The sequence below is a fragment of the Quercus robur genome, chromosome 9 (genome assembly GCF_932294415.1).
Source record: "Quercus robur chromosome 9, dhQueRobu3.1, whole genome shotgun sequence".
Lineage (NCBI taxonomy): Eukaryota > Viridiplantae > Streptophyta > Magnoliopsida > Fagales > Fagaceae > Quercus > Quercus robur.
The window spans coordinates 47346006-47364457 of NC_065542.1; the positions used below are offsets into that span (position 1 = coordinate 47346006).

The following is an 18452-nucleotide window of genomic DNA, read 5'->3' on the forward strand; positions in this document are numbered from 1 at the left end:
CAAGTGTTATTGAAAATATTTTATCAATAATTCCCCAATATTGATGTTCCTCACTAATAAGATTTGCAATGTCATATCCCGCATGTGGGGATTCCAAAATTTTAAATGATATTATTCTTTTATTTAAATTCCAATTAGAATCAATATAATGAATAGTTAAAAGAGAGAAAACCTAATTTATTTCTTGATGTCTAGAGATCAGACGTTAAAAAAAATCTACATTATGTGCATGCAAGTTAACACCAAACTTAACGTTAGAGTGCATAGTGTAACAAGGATCATAATCTAGGGTGCAAAACGTACTCAAAAAATTTAGGGTGAAAAGTATAATAAGTGGTATAGTTTAAAGTGATAAAGTATAATTTCTCTATTTTTTTTAAGAGTACTAAAAATTTGAACAATATTAGATGGCATCTCAAATTTATCCACCAATATTTGGAAAATATAAAAAATAGATTAAAGCAATAAATATTGTTACCACAAAATATATTTGCTAGTGTTTCAAGAATTATCATATTGGGGTATCTAAAAAAAATCATATTGGTGAGGGTGTGTGGTGTGGCACACGTTGTGCTGATAAGAATATACATGGTGCTGTGTATGATTAATTTCGTTTAAAGGAAAACATAAAACATATCAAACTTACTGCGATTAATTAATTGAGATTGATGTTAAAAGTAGTAGTTCCTAATAATTAAGTTCAATATTTAATAATCCCATTGATATTCACATTTTCTTTTTCTTGTGTGTACGAGTGTTTGTTTCTAAATATTTTTTAAAAAAAAATCAATATTTAATTACTCATGAAAAAAGTTCAATATCTAATTAGTTTAGGATTTCCAAAGTATTCTTTTCAACATTTAGTATATTATGTTTTGTTGTAATGGAGAGGCGGTATACCATCTTTTGGTTCATTCATTGCACGGTTGCTCATGAAAGGGCAGTTATCAGATATTTGGAACATGGTTCCTTTGTGTTTATAATGTGGATTATTTAGAGGGTGAATAACATTTCACTTTTGAGGATGTGGAGTTTATGGATAATCCATTACTAGCAACTTTCTCTAGTTCTTTATTCAAGTGACTGAGAATTAATCTAGTAAACCTGATGGGCAACTGACCCTACTTGCAAAAACAAATTGCCGAGTAATTTAGGGAGATCCAAATTGAATCTGAACATAATGCAATTGAATTTTTGTAATATTTTATGTGATCAATTGAGTTAATTGGACACCTACAGCTACTTGATCAAGGCCCATGACGCCATAAGACCAAATGTTAGGTGTGCATGGTAGGGATTGAAAGTTTAACCCTTTTAATTCCATTAAAAAAAAAGTAAAGACCGACCAGCTCATTGGGTGCTATCAAGTTCCACATGTGATAACGAGGTTACAAATACTTGTGAGAATACTATAGTATATACCCATTATTTCTTTTCTTTCTCTTTTTTTAAGAATACTGTAGCATATATATACCCATTACACAAAATAATATCACTCATATTTGTACATGCACCTTGTCCAGTACATGTGATTAATTGAGACAATAACTGTCAGATTAAAATAGTAAATACAGTAGCAAGTTTGAATAGGAGGAGTTAATATACACACAAATCAATTTGGGAGGGGAAACATCGCAACTGGCATGAAAGTTGGGTTACTAAAGTGTAATTTAATTTCCCTTATGCTATATAGCAATGGATTTTTTTATCTCCTAATCCAAAATCTAATCTCAAGAACAAAAGTAATAATGAACAAGACAGCAAGAAGGACTCCATAACCAGCAGTCCAACCATGTCCCGTTCCAGTTAAATTAATTCCATAGAAGATGTTTACAATTGCGAGGATAATTAAAATTCTCCCAACATTTTGATGGTACCAATTCCAATACTTTCTGAATTTGGAATCCTTGTTCGGCCGAGCTAAAAGGGCCATTACCTGTAAAATGAAACCAATACTAAATAATATGAATACGTGTCTCGCAAGGGAATTATATATTGTATTTATATAGATAAAAGATAGCAAGTTGCTAGATGGTTTTTAAATATGAATTCTTTAATTATAATTATTAATTCATTTTATGAAAGTCAACTTAAGACATTTTGAAACAGAATTGGACTTATTAAGTAATTAATAAATTATATGTATATCATTGCACAAAATTATCATTTGGGGGGGGGGGGGGATCACAGGTTCAGTAAAAAAGTAATAAGTTCTTTAAATTAATTACTTAGCTAAAAAGGAATGCATTAAACACAATTTTTATTATAAAAAATACAAATAATTAGTCAAATTATTTTAAAATAAATAGCATGTAACACATGCATACATATAGATACATTTAAAATTAAACACAATTTTTAATACTACTTATGATAAATTTTTTCTAATTTTTAATAAGATAGAAAGTGTGGTGATCTTTGTTGTGTGGTGATTTTTATTGAGTATATATAATTAGTTTTTTATTTAAAATTTTTTAGTTCATTAATATTATATTCATAGTATTTTTCACTCATTAACTCACTTGGCACGAAGATTAAAAAATCTAAGTGAATAATTATGGTGTAGTCGCCACATAAATTTAAACACAAGACACAAAATTGGATTCTAATTTCAAATTCTAATTGAACTTTCTCTAAACTTTACCTATTAATATAAATATATATAGATTACTAATTTACTATACCGCATACAATACCTCTTTCGCCTTTTCAATTTACTGTGCACACTGCATAATACTAGTATGTTTGGTATTAGTTATTGCTTTTAGCTCTTTTGCTTAAGTACAACATTTTGAAACATCATTTTTTTTCTCAATTTTTTAAAATATACACTTTAATTTACTTTAAGCAAAAGCTTAATAAGTGCTTAAAAATGTGAAATTACCGATATTCATATCCATATTCAAGACAATAACCTATAGATTTGTCAAGTAGTAATAAATTATTTGTATAATGTGAGAATATATGTGCAATCTCTTATGCTTTGTTGTAATAAGGCTACCTCCTTCTCTGTCATGGGTAACTAATATTAAGTCAATAATAAATAAATAAATAATGTTTCACCAAAAGAGTTTTATAAATTATAACTCAACCGTCACCTCTTATTTATTTTTATTCAAAATCTCATATTAATTGTATTATTGGATTAAATTACTTTTGTTTGTGCAAAAACTCATATTATAATTTACCAAAAAAAAAAAAAAAAACTCATATTATAGATAGAATTTCTAGATACAATATTTTTATTCGTAGAATCATATCTTATAAAAAGGAGATCATTAGTTCAAATCTTTCCTCTCTCTTTTTTCTCTTTGAAAGCAAAACTCACTTTAAAAATAAAAATAAAAAAATAAAAAATAAAAAAGGAAAAAAATATGATAATTGTGGAGTGCATTAGATATGTCCATTGATTGAAGAGTAATATCTAAAGCCCTAAGGGTGTAGTATAAAACTTTATATTTTGGAAGTATTACAAAAAAGAGACAAACCTGGAGGCAGCCAAGAAGAAGAATGAAGATCCCAATACTCTTGTGGGTACCAACATTAGCATTGACATGATTATTTAAGATAAATCCACATATTACACCTATAACTCCAAGTATAAATCCGACTGATTGAAGGGAAATGTGAAGATAAAACCAAATTGGGTCCTTGTGCTTGAAGTAACGAGCAACTATTGTTCCAATTATCATTAGAATACCCCATCCTAGCATAGCCAATATTCCGTGGCCCCTTCGCAGTCCTGTATAAGGGCTCTCCGATGCACTTTGACCTGTTGCATGAATCAGAAATTACGTGCATGTTAGTACTTTTTTGCTTTTGTTTTTGTTTTTGTTTATTTTGTTTTTCCTGAATATTTAGTACTTAATTGCACAAGTTCTGTTCAATTTCCAAATATTATACAGAAATCACCCGTAAGTGTCTTTGAAGGTGTTACTCAGAAATAGTCATAACATAACATTAAACATGCAAGTCCATCTATCATTTAGATTACGCCTACCCATCTTTAATTTATTATTTTATTTGTTTTGTAGTGATGGTATATAGTTGTTGACTTTCATATGCTTTTCGGTATTCGCCGGGTCCATTACACCAAACTCACAAAATTATTGTTCAAAAAAAAAAAAACTCACAAGTCACAACTCACAATCACAAACTGACAAAAGTGGTTTTTTTTTTTTTTTTTTTTTCTTCTGCTGAATAATCACAAAAGTAGTTTTGCTTTAATATATTGTATTTATGGAATTTTCTCTAGCAAATACTATTCAAACTTTAAATGGTTGATTAATTACTTTGGTTCCTATGTAAACAATCCATCTCGAGCATTAAAATCAAAAATGAAGAAATTGACTTGAAAAGAAGAAAACATTTCAGGGTTATATACTATGCGATTATCGTTACCTGCTGCATAGTTTATGGAAGTGGAGACCATTGTTCGGTGCTCAGATAATTGGTAGTCGGGTGCTGAGGGAAAAACACCAGTTGGTCCAACTGCGTATAATAGCTGAGACTCTGGCTGATTGGTTTGCAATTGGAAAGCCATGTATAAAATTGAGTTTTGGGATATGATTGTGGCTGAGTTGCTGACAAGTTGTAAGCTTCCTTGATCAGGCTTCACAAGGTTTGGTGAGTTTCCACTCAAATAATACTGCTTAGCCATTCCAACATTACCATTTGATGATGATGAGACCCAACCCACCATTGCACTCGACCCCACCATCGCACCATTGGTTGAGAACCCAATGGCTATGTAAGAATTTGTATCTGCTGGGGCTGAAACAACGAAGCTCCATATGCTTGCATTGTTGGTTTGCAAATACTGTACCATTTAGCCATGCGTACATTATTGTTGTTAATACTAGAAATTACTATCCAAAGAAAAAAAAATGGTGATATTGATGCATGAAAGGTGCACTTACTCTTAGTATGAAACCTTGAGAATCCCAAACGGCTAGACAATGTAGGGAAGTTGTATCAAAAGGCACAGAATTACTGAGGCTTAGGTTAGAGCTGCAGGAATCTGCTTGTGCATTCACAAGGGATGATGATAATCCATAGATATCTATGGTGATGATGAAGATCATGAATAGCAAAGATGACTTCATTCTCTCCCTCTCTCTCTCTCTCTCTCTCTCTGTGTATAAATATTTGTTTGTGTATATTTATTACAATTAAATAATGGCAAAGTACGTAGTGGGTGATCACATCTATATAACCTAGCTGGAGAAGTTGACAATACTCATTTTCTTAACTTATAATGATGAATCACTGATCGGGACAGTACGCAAATTTATGAATAGGAAAATGAGCAGGTAAGTGCCTAACTAATCATGTTAATAAAATAGAATAAAAAATCAATTGTTTATGCAGTTTACATCAGGGAGGTGGATCTAAAAATAATGGTGACATTTCTTCAATGAAATTATTTTGACACGAGGGATCAAGTTTAACTCAAGTTAGATCATTAAAAGCTTTATAATTCAATTGATTGATACTTTTTATATTTTTGTCGTAGACATTTATAATTGGAATCATCTTTCTTTCGCTATATATATATATATATATTCTCAAGCAAGATTGATGATTTATTCCTGATTAGGCATTCAGGATTCAAGGATTTGGCATTTTTCTAAACAAAAAGAACTTTAACCAAAGCATGATAAAGATTTTATGCACAGTTAAACGTGATAGGGCATGATTAGATTATTAACCGAAACTAAATGGTAGATTAACTCTGACCAAAAAAAAAATTTGAGAAAAGCAATTAGAGTGGGAAACTAAAGTTCTGGAATCAAATTTGAATTGGCTTTTAGCGGTTTCTTGGTCACATGCAAATCCCTAGTCTTCAAAATTTTAAACAAACTAATTGTTGATCCGTGTTTTGTACGGTTCTACTCTTTATTTTTTAAATCTTATAATAAGTATTATTTTGCATTAGATATTTCGTTTAATAAACCTATCTTACATTCTTAACTTGTCCAAGGACGCAATCCTTAAACATTCAACCTAAAAATATAATATTAAGAAATACAAATTTTAAAACTTAAATAGATTTTAATAGTTCATCATTTAAAAAATTTTCATGGTAAATTTTTGCACTGTCAATTTCATTATCAAGAAATTTAATATACCTTTAAAATTTTTTGGATCATTAAATGAAAATGTTTAGAGATTAGCATTTCTTGTCAATGGACCATGACCCCGCAAATAGATGTAACCAAAAAAATAAGAAAAGAAAAAAAAGAAGGTGAGAAATATTTATACTACCAAAATTATGGAAATATGTATAAACCACGATGATGACTATTATACCTTTATAGAGTTGGACTATGTCCCAAATCTACCACATTCTAAGTCCTCAAAATGACATAATAAAAAAATAAAAAATAAAAGGTTTATTGAGTACGTTTAGTTCAATTTCACCACTATTGAAGAAAAAGTTTTGTACATGGCTTATTGTACAATAAGCCATGTACAAAACTTTTTCTACTTTTGAGTTCTAAAAAAATCGAACAATTTATAGTTTGTTAATCACTAAATGAATGTTAAAAGTATCAAGTCAATCAATTGTTACAAAAATATATCCCAAAAGATACATTGATATACATTTTTTCATTCCAAACAAATGTACAAATATTTTAATTTTTCTTGGGCTTAAGAACCACATATCATTTGACTTGGAGACTTGCTTTTTTTCCTATTAACTCTGACTTGGATTAATAATCACCGCCAACACCAATACCACTATCCTCATCTCTCTTCCACCTAACCACACTCCATGCATTAGGATTCCTGAAGAGAAAAAAAAAATACAATTCAGCAATTTTATTAAACAATTACTAGTATACATCTAAAAATACAATTCAACAAAGACTACTTATTCTTTTGGCATAAAACATAAATTTATGGTGTTCAAAAAAGATGGTTTTAGTGCAGTTTGAAAAGTATTCAACAAAGTCAGCTAGAAGCTTTTGAAGAAGGAAACTCAAAAAGAAGAAAATAATGAAGAATAAGGAAGGAACCAGCCACCAATGTTGCTGACACAACATTGTTTCTACTACCCAAAGGTGCAAATGGAAAAAATCAATGGTACCCCGGAAACCATAGGATGGCACTATAAAATGGGTAAGTAGCGAATAGTGAAAGACATTCAGCCAGAGTCCATATATTGAAGTAAAAATACTAGGAAAAACTTTGCAAGAAATTCAAAAAGAGAGAAAAGAGAAGGAAAACAGCGTCCGGGATCCTCAAACAACCACTAGAGAACATACTTGGATTAAAGGGAATTCAAACTTTACAAGTCTTAAAGGCCTGAAGAGCCATCTAAGTCTGTGATTTTTGAACTTATTTGAACCTTGTAACATGTCTTAGAGAGCGTGATGTATCATAAAAATTAAAGAAAATAATGAAGTATTTCACGGTATTTTAAGGACTCCTGACGTCGTTTACATTATTTTCTTTTCTTTTTCTTCTTTACTTCGCTCTTTATTGTTCCTTGTTGTTCAATACATATATGCTTGTTATCTGTTAGTGTGTATGTGTTGTAGGATCCGCGCTTTATGCACCACTTATTTCGAAATCAACCCACTTTAGCTATGGTGAACCAAGCTCAGTCCCTTAAAGCATAAAGTATCAGGCCCAGGATCCTTGTTCCTCAACTTGGGCCTGTGTGCTGTTTTACAAAAAAAGAACCCACACAGTCTTAAAAACCATAATTGAGCAAGTAACTTTACCAAATTGCAGAATTTTTTTTGTTTTTTAATTTTTGTGGATAAAACATGAACTTAATTATTGTTATCAACTTTTCCTCTTACCCTTTACAACTTTTAGGATAGACACAAAAACTTAATTAAAGATAAATAGATGATCCGTTCACATATTTATCTTTAATTAAAGTCATTTTTGTTTTAAGCCAACTCTCATATTGTTTGCGTTGTCGAAAATCCATTCATCTTATGATGCCTTTTATCTTTTAATATTGGATAAATATGGATTTGTTGTTGATAGACCAGGAAATTGGAAGTCTCGAGGGGCTAAACACCTTGGGGAGCTTCCTTAAGTAATTAATATAACATATAGAGACACGCTTTAACCCAAAAGGTCTAAACCCAATGGGTATGTGCTCAATTATGTTATATTAATCACTCATTCTTCTCATCTTTATTCAATGTGGAACTTCACTCACATGTGTAACCCAAAAATCTCCCCCTCACGTGTGAGTCTCTGCTTCTCTATGGGCTTCAAGACCTCTCTATGGGCCATGAAGAAGTCCTACTCACTCCCCCTTGCCTAATGGGTTTTTCACTTCATCAATGCATCATCCATGAGTCTCTCGTACACCATCCATGGGAATCACGTGTCAACCCCACACGCACATCCATGGGAACCCCGCACGACCATGTCCATGGGAACCTTGCATCACACCATTATTTAGCACCATTAGCAATATTCATTTGTTGGGCTCTTTTTTTTCTTCTCCAAGATCTTTGTGTGTGGGCTGTTTAGGCTTTTTCTTTCCCCACTAGGTAGGGACCATAAACACCTCACCACCTTCGCCGCACACCACCATGGGCTCTGATACCACTTCTCGAGGGGCTAAACACCTTGGGGAGCTTCCTTAAGTAATTAATATAACATATAGAGACACATTTTAACCCAAAAGGCCTAAGCTCAATGGGTATGTGCTCAATTATGTTATATTAATCACTCATTCTTCTCATCTTTATTTAATGTGGAACTTCACTCACATGTGTAACCCAACAGGAAGTGAGGCCAATATTTTGCAAACTTGGATCTGCCACTCCACTTTTGTTACCTATATATATACACACACCATTGTTATTCTTGAAAAGTCCTCCTAGTTTTGTCTGATACCGTTATACCATTAGCACATGGGCACATCATATGGTATACTATAAAAATTTCTTTGACGCGATATTTTATTTGTAGCAATATTATGTACTATTTATCTTTTCTTTCTTTCTTTCTTTCTTTTTATTTTTTATTTCATTAATGTTCATTTAATGTAGATTCAGGAGCGGCCTACTTTGATGGTTTTGGGATGGAATACTTGGTGCAAAATGCACTTATTAATGGCTTTTTTCAAAGGGTTTGGATGCTTTGTCGGTAACTAAGTCAATTTATATATTTTCTTAATATACGATTATATATGATTTCTTTTGCTCTTATTCTCCTATTATTTCTAATCTTAAAAACAAAAATAAAAAACAAAAAACTAATTTGATTACTATTTGAATGATTCATCTAATAAAATTTCTTTTTATCATCAATTTAAAACTCAGGTCTAGAAGTCTTTCAATAATTGATTTATAATTACATTGTGCACCAATTTTTAATAGTTGTTTGACACCACACTAAGATTGCTGAGGCTTAAACATCTTCACAATTTAAACCACTAAATAATAGTAGTAATACTATGGTTTGGAGGGTATTTTATCATTTAGTGATTTTAGTGATTTTTTTTTTTTTTGGTTCATTTTAATTAGTCCTAAAGTATTTTGGTAATTAATTTTTGAGGTCTTGGGGTATGCTGGATATTTTGCTCATTTTTTAGTTCCAGGGGCGTTTGTGTCATTTTGAGTATTTAGAGATATTTTGGTCATAAGGGTGCTAGTTTTCTACATTGGGTTATATAAAATAAATAAAAAAAGGACTAAACTTTGTGGTTTTGTATATAGAAAATACCTGTAGAATAAATATATAAAAAAAAAAAAAGTATATTGTAGCAGTTGGGAAACCGCTACAAAAAACAAAAACAAAAGGTACATTGTAGCGGTTGTAAAAAAACCCGCTACTACAAAGAGACTTATAGTAGCATTTGAAAATCCGCTACAATAAACCCTCTCTAGTAGCATTTTTTGTAAGCACTACAAAAAAGACCACTGTTATAACTCATCTTTTTTTGTAGTGACCCCACTCATTTTGAAAACTAAAAATAAAAGTAGACATGCTTTAGTCACTTTTTTTTCTTTTTTTTGGATGTGAAGACTGCAATTTTATTCAAATAACAGAAACAAATACATAATCCTAGATGAGAGCTTGTTCAATAAGACAAGAATTCTCTTCAATCCATATTGAAGAATCATTAATGCTAGGAGCATGTTTTGTTAAAAGATGGGCAGTTTTATTTTCTTGCCTCCTTACATGTGAAACAGTAACCAAGCGGAACTCGGTACATAAAATTTACATTCCAAGGATCAGTGGAGCCACTGTTGAAGGTGGATGGGATAGACCACAGAGAGCTTGAACAATCACCAATGAATCCCCTTTAAGAACAAATTCTTGGAAACCTGTGTCCCTAGCAAATTGGAAACCGGCTTTAAAAGCTTTTGCCTCTGCTTCTAACGGGCCCAAAGGTGCATGAATTCTCTTGTTCAAAGCTGCTACAACTCTGCCTTTGTCATCTCGGATAACTACACCCACGCCCACTAAACTATGGTGTTTGGATACAGCTCCATCCATGTTGATCTTAAACAGAGGAGGCGGTGGTGGAGTCCAATTAGAGATAAGTACCTTAGGAATAACTGGTGTGGAGCACGTTGCAGCCAAGTAGTCACCCAAGTATTGTGTTGCCCATGGACTAAAGCTTTTAGGCTTTTCCTTATAACCCCATGTTGAACCGCATTCTAATTACACCACATAGACCAAGCGATAGTGACCAACAAATTAGCCTTAACATCATCATAAGATTCAAGCATTAGAAGGAACCATAGTAAATTGAAAAAAGAGTGAAACTGACCCGACCTGATGGAACTTGTCAATTTCAAGCAACCCCAGACCAGTTGAGCTCTTAGGCAAGACTAGAAAAAATGACCTGATGACTCTGCTGCAGTACCACACTTGTCACACAGGTTTTCTGAAAGCACCCGACGCTGTTGCAGATTATCCTTAGTAGGAAGGATGCCACAGCAAGCCCTCCACGCAAAATGACGAACCTTGTGGGGAGTTGGTAAGCACCAAAGTTTTTTTCCAAAACACATGAAGAGAACTATCCGTTGAGCCAGAAGTTGCATTTGTGGACCGATCGAGGTTCATGGCTACCTTGTAAGCACCCCGAACACTGAAACTGCCATTATTAGACTCCACCCAAATAAGGCGATCACTCGGCAGTCAAGCACTCAAAGGGATACTTAAGATAACTTCCACATCCAATGGCAAAAATATCTGGCGAATAACTTCCTCCTTCCAACAACTGGTCTCAAAATGAATAAGCTCACACTTCCTGGTATCCAGATGCAGAAACAGCCTGGGAGAGATAACTTCACAACTAGAAACCCGAGGCAATCATTTATCCCCCTAGACCCGTATGTCCAAGCCATTCCCAACCCTCCACTGCACGCCCTGCTTCACAATGGGTTGTGCCAATAAGATACTATGCCAGGTGTATGAAGGATTATTCCCTAGTGTAGCGTGTAGGAAGTCACAAGTGGGGAAATATTTGCCTTAGAGGACACGGTAGAGTAAAAAGTTTTGGCAGGTTTAAAGACGCCAACCCTACTTCGCCAACAGTACCAAATTAAATTATTTAAGTTGTTTGAAACCCATCTCACCACACGCCTTTGGTTCACATAATTTCTCCCAACTCAACCAAGCCATTTTCTTTTCCTCCCCTCTTTGTCCCTACCAGAATTGCCGTATCCTACTAGTAAGCTCATCACATAGAGAATCCGGAATCTTGAAGCAATTCATAGTGTAAGTAGGGATAGCCTGAACCATGGCTTTAATTAAGACCTCCTTACCAGCTTTTGAAAGAAGTTTTCCTTTACACCTCGCCAATTTCTTAGAGAGTTTGTCTTTGATGTCACTAAAACTGGTTTTTTTATTCCTCCCAATGAGCGATGGCAAACCAAGATACTTTTCTTATTGTTTCAATCACCTGAGCTCCAAACCTTTCCTTAATCTCCTCTTGAACCTCCCTAGAAGTATTGGTACTAAAAAAAAATGAAATTTTTGTACGATTATTTGCTAACTAGATGCTGCTTCATACACTTAGATGATTCGCTGCAAAGAATCACATTCTGAGGTGGTAGCTTTGCAAAAGATAAGACAATCATCCGCAAAGAATAGGTGTGATAATTTTGGCTCCCCTCGGCACACTGCAATGCCCTCCAAATTTTTTTCCTCCACAAATTTTTTGATCAAAGAAGAGAGACCCTCCATCACAATAAGGAACGGGTAAGGTGATAAGGGACCCCTTTGGTGAATCCCCCTTGAAGGCTAAACTGACCCACAAACCTTCCCATTGATTCTAAATTAATAAGAGACAGTTGTCACACATCTCATAATTAAACTTCTCCACCTCAAATCAATGCCAAGCTTCTCCATATGATAAATAAAAAATAAAAAATCACTCCACACAATCATAAGCCTTACTCATGTCTAAGTTCAAAGCCATCTCTCCCTTCTTTCTTGCCTTCTTCTAACTGATGTGATGCATAGCCTCAAAAGCCACAAGAACGTTATCACTAATTAACCTTTTGTGTATAAAAGCACTTTGGATATCACTAATAATAGTGGGTAAAACTTTCTTGAGCCTGTTCGCAATAACTTTAGAAGCAATTTTAAGAATCACATTACATAGACTAATAGGATGATAATCAAAAATACTCCTAGGATCTTTATTTTTTGAAATCAAAACAATATGAGTATCATTGAACATAGGAGGGGCAATGCCAAAGTTAAGGAAATCTAGTACCATTTTAGTAACCATGTTACCAATTGTAGGCCAAAAATGTTGGAAGAAAAGAGAAGGCATGCCATTAGGACCCGGTAATTTCAAGGGGTACATCTGCTTTAGTGCCGTAGAAACTTCACTACCTTGGAAATCCCTAGTAAGTAAGCATCTAATTCGTGGACCCGGAGACTTTAGGTTGAACTACATTCAGTAACTTGGTGAACTCAAAAGGCCAACTAAAGCAAAACAGATCCGTGTAGTAGTTAACCACAATCTCTTCCACTTCATGCTTTTCCTCTTGTCAAACTCCATTGGGATCCAACAAACTTGCAATGATGTTTTTCTTGTAACGAGTGGTTGCTCTGGCATGGAAAACCTTGTATTCCTATTGCCCGACTGGAACCAACTAATCTGAGACCATTGGTACCACATGGTAGCCTTCTTGTCCAGCCAACATTTCAAGTTACTTGTAGCGCTAATGGTAGCAGTTGAAGCCAATTGAAGTTCAAACCACTTTAACCGTTTATGCAATTCTGATGTGCCTAAACTCATTTTTGTTCCAAACTTCCAACTGATTCTGACAAAACTACAAGCAACAAGATATAAGGAAGTTTACAGCAAATACACTTCCTTCTACCCATGCATTTGTCACTATTTCTTCACACCTCGAGTCCTTCAACCACATGGATTCAAACCTGAAGATCTTGCAACGTTTTCAGTTCTGAGGTCTGATGAAAAAATGCAAGGACAAAGGAGAATGGTTAGATGTTAAACAAGTGAGGTGAAAAAGTTTTGCTTCCTAAAAACATGCCCCCTATTCCAGTGAAACTAGAGCTCTGTCAAGCCTTTCCCTGATTTGGTTGCCATCAACTCTTTGGTAGAGCCAAGTGTATTTTGGCCCCACAAATCCCAAGTCACGTAATCCACACTAATTAGTAGCATCGAGGAAGTTTTTCATCTATCACCTAGGAAGAAAGCTCCCTCCCTCCTTCTCGGAACCACTTGTGATCTCATTGAAGTCGTCGATAGCCAACCAAGGTAAGTTAGACCTATCCCTCATCACTTTCAGAAGCGCCCATGACTCATCCCACCTTGATGTCACTAGTGCCCCGTAGAAACCCATGAGATGCCACCAATCTGTCAAAACTCTACCCTTTACCAACGTGTCAATGTGTGACTGCTCTGCTGATAGCACTTCTATTGTAACCCCCTCCTTCCAAAATAAAGCTAGACCCCACTCTTTCCTATGCTAGGGACAACCCAACTGTGTTCAAAGTTGCACTGATCAAGAACTTTCTCTACCTTTTCATTATTTAGTTTAGTCTCCATAAGAAACACTAAAATGGGATTTTCCTATTGTACAACCTTTTACAAGGCTTTAATTGTCCGAGGGTTCCGAAGCCCTCAATAATTCCAACTTATAAGACTCATTGGACCCGACGGGACTGCTCAGTAACATCTACCAATCCCATAAAAGTTGGTAGTACAAGAACATCACCATCTCTCTTCACCCTTTTTTCCTTCTCCCCCAATTCCATTGAATCCACATACGAGAACTCACCCTTTCTCTTAGGCCCATGTCGTATATTTTGGTCTAGGCCCAACCTAGAATGAGCTTCCAGCTGTATCATTAATGGTCACATGAGAGGGAATATTTGAATTTGAATTCTTAAAATCTTGGTTGATCTTGTCATCAATACCCTTAATGATTTTCATAAAATCTGCTAAAAGTTTGATCACAGAAGCAATTATTCGAGATCCCCGTACTTTCTTTACTAATCACCATGCCACCCAAAACCACCGTTTGAGGAGCCACCCATGCCTCAGATTCCAACCCTAAACTTTGCTCGCTTACCGCAGATCGGTAAGGGCGTTCCACCATCTCAAAGCCCTTCACTTCCACATAGGTACGTCTTGATGAGTTAAAATGTGCTGCCCTTAGCCATGCTTCAAATTATTGTTCGTCCATAGCAAGCGAACCCTTGCTCCGTAACCAAGTTGCACACTCCTTATCAACATGAGTAAACCTACCACACTAGTAACATGTATCTGGTAGTCGTTTGTACATGAACGAAACCCAATCTCTGGAGTTCTACCTAAATGTAACCCTTTTACCACGATATATAGGTTCCAAAATATTCAACGAAACCTGACCCTCATAAATGCTCCACCCCTCATTTCTGACAAATCCCTGGATCTTATGACTGGTCCTAATGTTTCACTAAGATTGAGAGCCACCTCCTCAATAAGATGGGAAAAGGGTAACTGATGAATCTACACCCAGAAAGAAACCCTTTCAAAGATGAGTTCCTGAACTGGGACCAAGCCATCATACTAATGTAAAACCACCAAATGCCTATCAAATGACTAGGGCTCACCCATGAGAACTTTTTCGACATCCTTCTCTAAATCAAAAGCGAAGACCACGTAGTTCTACTTAGCATCACTGACATGAAAACTACCACTTGTACACCACAATGGGTGAAATGTCCAAGCCACAGCGTCAATATTCAAGGATCTTCGAGAAAAGAACTTCGTTGCTAGGGCAAACCCTTGAATCTTTTTTATTCTTTGACAGATCCATGTTCACTCATTTGTTGGAAAGAGATAAATTCTGCCAACTACGAGTAAGATCCTCCATTCCTAATTCTTTCAAAGGCACATTGAAAACCAAGAGACAAGAAAATAGGAAAAACAAAGCCCTACTAGTAGCATAACCACTAGAGGGGACAAACTCTTCCTCTTAGATAGAGGAAAACAGAATACTACTGTAGGGCAAGTGGGGGAGAGCTACTCTACCCTACCCTACCGAGAACCATAATCACACTTTTTTCTATTCTCCTCTTTTCTCCTATTATCTTTCTCTCTTTAATCACATATTTATTTATAAAAGAGTTTCACTTTGAAATTTAAATATGGCTTACCTCACTCATTAATTTAAAAGCAATAATAATAATAATAATAACAACAATTTGGTTCCTAAGCCCAAAAGGTAAAAAGATCTAGACCCAAAGAATTCAATACAAGAAATTTGTAGAGAGTATGTTAGAAAACTAGGCTCTAACAAGTTGGGTAACAAGTATAATGAATCTAGATGACAAGAAAGTAAAGATAGACTGATTTTATCTAAAGAAAGTCATCCTCGGTACAATCCAAGGAGATCAATTCTTTTATATATATCTTTTCAATTTGGTTACAAGTCCTTTTCTTGTTCTTACAGTGTTTTTCTTTTCATTCTTGTTAGGACATATGTGATTCACTTGTTAGGAACATATGTCACTATTTTATGTAATTGGTTAATCTTTTGACAAAACGCATTTTACTTGTATTTGGGTAGATCTAAGATGTGTTTAATACTTCAAGAAACCTTGTTTCAAGTTCAAGTGTTAAAATCATGCAAGTCTGTCCAAAATTCAAGTGTGAAAAGTGTCTGTCATTAAAACTCGATAGCTAGCATCTATTAAGACCTATAGAGCTATTTTAGCTCATGACTCGACAGCAACTCGATAGATAGGTATTTATTGAGGTTTATGAAGTTCAGTTTTTCAGGACTGTTTTTCACTCAATCCGGGATTATCTGTTTAGGCTTTCTTTTCTCACAACCCTAAACATATAAAAGGATTATTTTAAGAGCGGTCAAAGGTGGAACAAGTTGCACAAGTGTTAAGTAAAGTTTGTTCAAGCAAATTGTGACCGGAGACAGAATTTGCTCTAATTCATCTTTCTTGTGAAGAAGCTACTATGTTTGTGCACCGTAGGGTTTTGTAACCAAAGAGCTTCTCAATCTTCATTGTGTGATGAACTGATGAACTTTGCAGCCAACAGCCTTCTCTAGTTAGTAATTGAAGTCACGTACTAGAATCCGCAAAATTGGTTAGTCATGTACTAGGAGCCATGCATTACAAAGAGAGATTGTCACTACAGAACAAATCTAAATGGGCATTACGGTAAGGGTTCAACTGTAAGTTTGTATAAAGTACTGGGATTCCTTTACTTGTAACCACTTGTTTTGATAATAGTGGATTCTCAGGAGTGGTGAGCTTAAAATCACCCAGTGGGGTTTTTGCTGTGTTGGTTTTCCCTATTCATAAACAAATTATCGTGTCAATTTATTTTCCGCTGCATACTTAGTTTATTGGTGATTTGTTTGTGCTACCACGTATTTGCATGTTAATTTGATTAATTAATAAACTTGGCAAATTAATCAATTAATTAATCACAAGGGGTAAATTCATTTTTTGGCCTTTCGATTCTCCGATCCCCTCTCCTCATGGTCTTCTTTCTTTTTTATGTTGTCTTCATTCTTTCATCTCCACCCTCCACGTGTAGACTAGGTTCCTGATGTTGATCTTTGTCCCATCAACGCCTTCCTAAAGTCTTTAAGAGTAGCTATAAGGCTGAAAATTGCTGTTCATGTATCACTTCCACATTAATACGACCAGAGAGTTAGTTGCAGAGCATTCAATGCGGTGGTAGCAACTTTCTCGTAGATATTTCATAGTTCTCATTTGTCCTGTGCACTCATGATGTGCATCTTTATCAACAGAACCTCCCGGAACTTTGCCCTAGATGGCAGGCCACACTTTCGGACCTCTGTTTTGCTTAGCCGAGGAGGCATTCCTCCTCAAACCACCTTTCTAAACTCTTATGACCATCCCCCATTTCTTCATTCGCTAACACAGACTCCCATGACAGCGTTTACTAGTCCTCGAACTACTAAATGTCCTCGGATTGGGCCCCCAGCCCAACATATACATAAATATATACTACTAGGCCTATCACCCCTACAATTATTATTATTATTTAGCAACTTACCCTCCATGCAATTCTCATGTAAAAAAAGACAACAAAGACAGGTTAAATTTGGGGGGAGGTGGACTTTGTTGGCTTAGTCTTGAGGTTAATGGGCTTAGTCAATTAAAGTCATGATCCTAGCATAATTTTTTAAAACCATTTTTTAAAATTGTAATTTTGTAAGTTTGTGAAGAATTTTTTTAAGGGAAAGCACACTTTTAGAAAACCTTTAAATTGTATTTAGGAGTTTTTGGGAAAATGTCTTTGGGCGTGTTTTTGAAAACATCTCTTGGAAAAGATTTATTTGATTCTCTTGGAATTTTTGGGAAATATTTTATTAGATTTTTAGTATTTTTGGAAATGGGAATGGATTTCTCAAAGAGAAGTTCCAATGGACTTTTATGAAAAGCATTTATTGAAAAATTTTATAGACTTTTGGAAAAAGATCTTCTGGGGAAAAAAAGTTTAACACAGCGAGTTCAATGGGATTTTTTACCAAAAATAAAAAGGAAAATATTTGTTTAGAAATGAAATCCCATGAATTTTGAGGAAAAATAATTATAAGAAAGTAATTTTAAAATAAAATCCCTTTTGTTTTGGGAATTGTTGTCTTAGAAAAAGTTTTTTTTTTTTTAAGGAAAAAGAAAAGGCTACATAGCTCATTATGAGTCATCTTTATCTTAAAGTTTGGCTCCACATACTTAACTATTTCATCTACTGTCCTCCAAATCATCCAACAATGACAATCCAAGCACTACCAACCTCACTGGCCATTGGCTTTATGGCATCTTTTCTCCCTTTTGGGACCGGGTTTCTGTCCATTTCTAGCTTTTTACTTTTTCGGGATATATATTTCTAGCTTTTTACTATTTCGGGATATATTTGTCTCATCATGGTCACACAGCTACTGAGACAACTTGTGAGTTGTTAGGTACATTTTCGTCAAAATTTTTAGGACTAAATA

At 34.6% G+C, this 18452-nt stretch overlaps 1 protein-coding gene across 1 annotated transcript; it reads right to left on the reverse strand.

The window, feature by feature from the left end:
• Positions 1-1529: 1529 nt before the first annotated feature.
• On the reverse strand, positions 1530-5153 carry LOC126698770 (cytochrome b561 and DOMON domain-containing protein At3g07570). The gene is made up of 4 exons (XM_050396199.1): positions 4920-5153; positions 4402-4819; positions 3489-3772; positions 1530-1936 (listed from the first exon to the last, which is right to left on the reverse strand). The coding sequence occupies exons 1-4, from the start codon at positions 5103-5105 to the stop codon at positions 1706-1708; spliced, it is 1119 nt and encodes a 372-aa protein (XP_050252156.1). The 5' UTR covers positions 5106-5153; the 3' UTR covers positions 1530-1705.
• Positions 5154-18452: the final 13299 nt, after the last annotated feature.

Coding starts and splice junctions, on each gene's coding strand:
- LOC126698770 (XM_050396199.1), bottom strand. CDS start 5,105: ATGAAGTCATCTTTGCTATTCATGATCTTCATCATCACCATAGATATC. Junction 4,820..4,919: donor CTCAAGGTTTCATACTAAGA/GTAAGTGCACCT, acceptor TAAATGGTACAG/TATTTGCAAACCAACAATGC. Junction 1,937..3,488: donor TTCTTCTTGGCTGCCTCCAG/GTTTGTCTCTTT, acceptor TTCATTTTACAG/GTAATGGCCCTTTTAGCTCG.